Genomic DNA, 4,622 nt, shown 5'->3' on the forward strand with positions numbered 1-4,622 from the left:
GAACTGTTTCAGCAGCTCCTGTGGCAGGTTGAACTTCCTCAGCTGGCGAAGGAAGTACAACCTCTGCTGGGCCTTTTTTTTCTCAGGACTAAAGGCCCAAATAAAAGTCGTTCGCTTCTTTACCTAAAACCATGCCCAACGCGCCACACACCTCTGTTGACGTATAAGGCAATATCCACACATCAGTCATAACTACAATTTCAGTTGTACAGTTATGATTTAGACACATTTACAGTTTAAAATATAGCTTAAGCTTATTATCTTAATTAAGCTTAATTTTCACTTAATTTAAGTGATTGTAAAATATGGGAGAAATTGTTCCTGATATTATTTCTATTTTAAGAGTCTGATTATTATTATTATTATTTTGAAGGACAAATCGAAAAAAATTGTGGTATTGACGTTATAGGCTACAATAAGACCTTTAGAATGAGTGCAGTTTGTATTGGAACCATATATCCTAATTACAGTTTGATTCCATCTTTTTTGACATCTTAAAAGTGACCTCCTTCAGTGACGAAATAGTAAGGCGCGTAATGCTGAGAAGTGGTGCTGGTGCGCGCGTGTGGATATTGTGTGTGTATGAGGTGGCTAGAGCGAAGACTGGGATTATGATCATGCCAGGGGTTGAGACGCATCACTAATAACTGTGACTATCGTCCAATCCACTTCACTTGACGCTGCGCTCCAGTGTTTGGCTCGCAGAAGGCTGACTCAGACGCCACCAAACTCTCCAGAAGTAGATCAGAACTGCGCTTTGGTGTTTTTGACACGGCACCTGCAACCTACGATGACATTCAGAAACACCTCCCTGGATTTATTTTCGCAGTTTTATATCTTTCAGAATTTCTCCATGTATTTTAATTTCTCTTTGGACGCCATGTACGACAGAGGAGCGAATTACGAGTCTGAATCCCACAGACCGACCATCAGAGCGCTGCTCGTCGTCGCATATTCCGTTATTATCATCATCTCGCTGTTCGGAAACGTGGTGGTTTGTCACGTTGTTATTAAGAATAAAAGGATGCACTCAGTGACAAGTTTGTTCATCATGAATTTAGCCATTGCTGACATTCTTATAACTCTCCTCAACACGCCTTTTACACTGGTAAGTGTTTACAAGCTTCATTTATTTAGGCTATACTTAAATATGAAAGCACTATATTTTTATTTTGTTAAAATACAGTTAGGCTATTAAAGTTTTACTCTTGTTACTTTTTATGCCATTAAAACTAGACAATTGTAATTGGGTAAATCGCTCATCCGGAATTTATTCAAAATGCATTAAACAATACAATTAATACAAAAACTAGTAATTTTCTATGAAACGTATAAGTCATTGTGCTACAGTTAATGTGTAACTGCACTGTAAAAAAATAGTATGAGCTCTCCACTTTTAGAGAGGTAAAAGTAGAGAGGTAACAATATTACACATAATATTTTTGAGTAGTTTTTAAGGCTTGATTTTTTTAATGGTAATCTACCTGAATAAATCATGTAAAATCTCCTAAATGATTTAATCTATGACAAAAATTATTTTAATATTATTAGTGGAATGTGCTCATTTATTTTAAGTTGATTCTCAAAAGTCTGAGAATCAAGAAGAGTAAGCTTTGTTTGTATTTGACTGAGTTATTTTATGCAGTAAAAAGACAGTACACAGCTAAATAGCTCAAATAGGAAAAACTTTACTACACTAGCATTAGCAAAGCTACTGTTAATTGAACAAAGCATCATGTCTCATTTTAGTAAGAGGCATGCAGTTATCCATAACCATAAGCTCTACTCTTCTGCACAACGGTAACAACAGAAACAACGTAACAGAAACTCTTTCAAATGTCAAATATAACTGAACATCAAACATTAATAGATGTTTCCCTTTACTCAAAAACACATAAAGTGCTTAATTTCAATATTTACTCTCCATATCCAGCCATATGCAAAGCATGCTGTGAACTAACAATCACCGCCAAAATAAAACTGCAAAATTGAGCTAATTCTCTTAAAATAAATAGGTAGCGGTAGCATTCTTTCCTTAATTTTTTTCAGTTTAATCAGTTCCTCAATTCAAGCCTCAATACTGCTTAGTTTTCCTTAAAAAATATGAGGAAAACATTGTCTAATCTCTTTGTTCTATTAGTGAAAAGTTCTCAATATTACACTTAATAATAAGAAAATATACACATTATTTTTAATTATCACCTTAATTTTTTAAATTAAAATTACAAGACCCATTCATTTTTTACAGTGAGATTTTAATTCAAAGGACATAATTTCCAGTTGTGCTCAAGTTTTTACGCGAAAAAAACAGTGTTTTGTGAATCTCTAAATTATTGAAAACATTTTCGCTGAAATATCACTCACTGTGACTGCATGTAAGGTAACTTTAATGAGGTTATGTGATTAAGATGAACGTCAATGTATAATGAGTCAAGTAAACAAGAACAAAACTATAGAAATGCACACGGACCAATGTATTACAAATCAGAATTCTCAAATAGAAAGGCAAACTTACCTTAAACACGAGAAAATTCAGCCATGTGTCACCTCCATGACAAACCCAACTGTCCCTCTCTGATTCAAAGTGTGGGTCCAAACACGCATGCGCGGATTCAAGGGCGCTATACTTTTAGATTAAAATTTACTAAACATTTCTATATTTATGTGCAATGACTATAAAACATGTAAATATTACAAGTAAATAAAAAATGTTTGCAATTATCAATGTAATCAATCAGCTGGGTAAGTAAGGCGATAACTATTTTTTATTTTTATTTTTTACCCTATTCACCTGCAGTGTCTCGCCTTAAAATTAGTGAATCAGTGTGTGCCAGTGTAAAATCATGATGGGTTATTATTGTTGTCCATCAGGTGGTGATGCATCCAATGAAGCAGCGGATGTCTCGGCTTCAGGGCATAGCCTGGATCGGTGTCGTCTGGGTCATGGGGTCCTGCTTCTCTCTACCTCATGCCATCTATCAGAAACTGCTGCGCTTTGAATTTGTGTATGATCTTTTTCTTTTTTATTCTTTCTTTCTTGTTGGAAATGAAAATCAAGTAAAAATGACAGACATTGGTTTGACAATTTAAATGGATGTAAACAATGATAATGCTATAACGTTATAATAAGGACATTTAGTTCTCAGTGTAGGGGCACAAGAAACTCTTGTTAAATTGTAATATATTGAAAAATCAGCATTCAAGACAGGATACCTTTCAATCATTGGAAGTGTTTTTGCAGTCAGGCCTAGAGAGAGAAAGAGATAAGAACTTCAGAGAGATAAGTTTTGTGTCTAGTGAAGCCTCCCATTGTATTTAATCTGTCACCCCTGATTGTACCTTCTAGTTTTGAGCTTTTAAATGCAATTTAGTTCAACATGGTTCTTAAATTATTTTACATGAATTAAAAAAAAACATGCTTTTCCTCTTTAAAATGAAAATTAGCTGAAAATGTACTCACCTTAAAGATGGACTTTTTCACTAGAGCAAGCGTTATTATGGATTATGGACTGGTATTTAAATTAAAACATGCAGCCTTTTACTTCACAAGACATGAATTGATTTAAAACGGACTGGTGTCATGTGGATTATTGTGATGTTTTTATCAGCTGTTTGAACTCTCATTCTGACGGCACTCATTGGCTGCAGAGAATTCACCGGTGAGTGATATAATGCTAAATTTCTCCAATTCTTTTCCGATGAAGAATCAAACTTATTTTGGAAATCCTAAGTGTTGAGTAAATGTTCAGCAAATTTTAATTTTGGGGTGAACTATTACTTTAACAATAATGTGATGTTAAAAGATTTCTCTTCTTGTCTCTTTTAGCAATAACAGAGTGCGGATGGTATGTCTGCCCAGCTTTCCACATCCCTCCGATCTCTTCTGGAAGTATCTGGATCTTGCCACCTTTGTCCTGCTCTATGTATTGCCTTTAGCAATTATCTCCTTATCGTACCTTGTGGTTGCCAAGAAGGTCTGGTTCCGGAATGCTGTCGGTGATGTCACGCTGGCTCAATCGGCCGCTCATCGCAGAAGGAAGAAGACAACTTTGAAAATGCTAATTGCAGTGGTGGCCGTGTTTGCAGTCTGCTGGTTTCCTCTAAACTGTTACATTGTGCTGCTGTCAAGTAAAGTGATCCAGGCTAACAATGCCCTGTACTTCATCTTCCACTGGCTGGCCATGAGCTCTACCTGCTATAACCCCTTTATATACTGCTGGCTAAATCACAGCTTCCGTGCCGAACTCAGAGCCCTGCCTCTAATTGGCCGTATAGCCAAGGGAAATGCCATCCAGCAAGCCTAAGGAAGCTCCCAAGATTTTGCCGTTCTATTTTTTCTTTTAAAATTCTGTTGTTTTTATAAACGCATATTCACATAAGAAAGCACTGTAGCAGATCATCTCTCTCACCTCCCAACCTAGTGGTTTCTAATTTTTATCCCATCCACAGCTCTCCTTTAGTCCTCTCCATTTTAGTGAAAATGACACCTAAACCCATGTCCTTTGAAAAAAAAACGTGTTGCCATGGAAGAGATTACATAAATAAGCACGGTATGATCTGAACTTGAGCGCGTCACATCGAAACTCTGTGTATGCTTGCCTTATTACAGACATGAAAAATAT

At 36.0% G+C, this 4,622-nt stretch overlaps 1 protein-coding gene across 1 annotated transcript; it reads left to right on the forward strand.

Annotated features, from left to right (window-relative positions):
* Nucleotides 1–880: 880 nt before the first annotated feature.
* On the forward strand, nucleotides 881–4,411 carry LOC107575892 (probable G-protein coupled receptor 83). The gene is made up of 3 exons (XM_016262208.1): nucleotides 881–1,108; nucleotides 2,872–3,005; nucleotides 3,827–4,411. Exons 1-3 carry the CDS (start codon nucleotides 881–883, stop codon nucleotides 4,302–4,304), a joined length of 840 nt encoding a protein of 279 aa, XP_016117694.1. The 3' UTR covers nucleotides 4,305–4,411.
* Nucleotides 4,412–4,622: the final 211 nt, after the last annotated feature.

This window comes from Sinocyclocheilus grahami, unplaced genomic scaffold, assembly GCF_001515645.1.
Source record: "Sinocyclocheilus grahami isolate Dianchi unplaced genomic scaffold, SAMN03320097.WGS_v1.1 scaffold2982.1, whole genome shotgun sequence".
Classification (NCBI taxonomy): domain Eukaryota; kingdom Metazoa; phylum Chordata; class Actinopteri; order Cypriniformes; family Cyprinidae; genus Sinocyclocheilus; species Sinocyclocheilus grahami.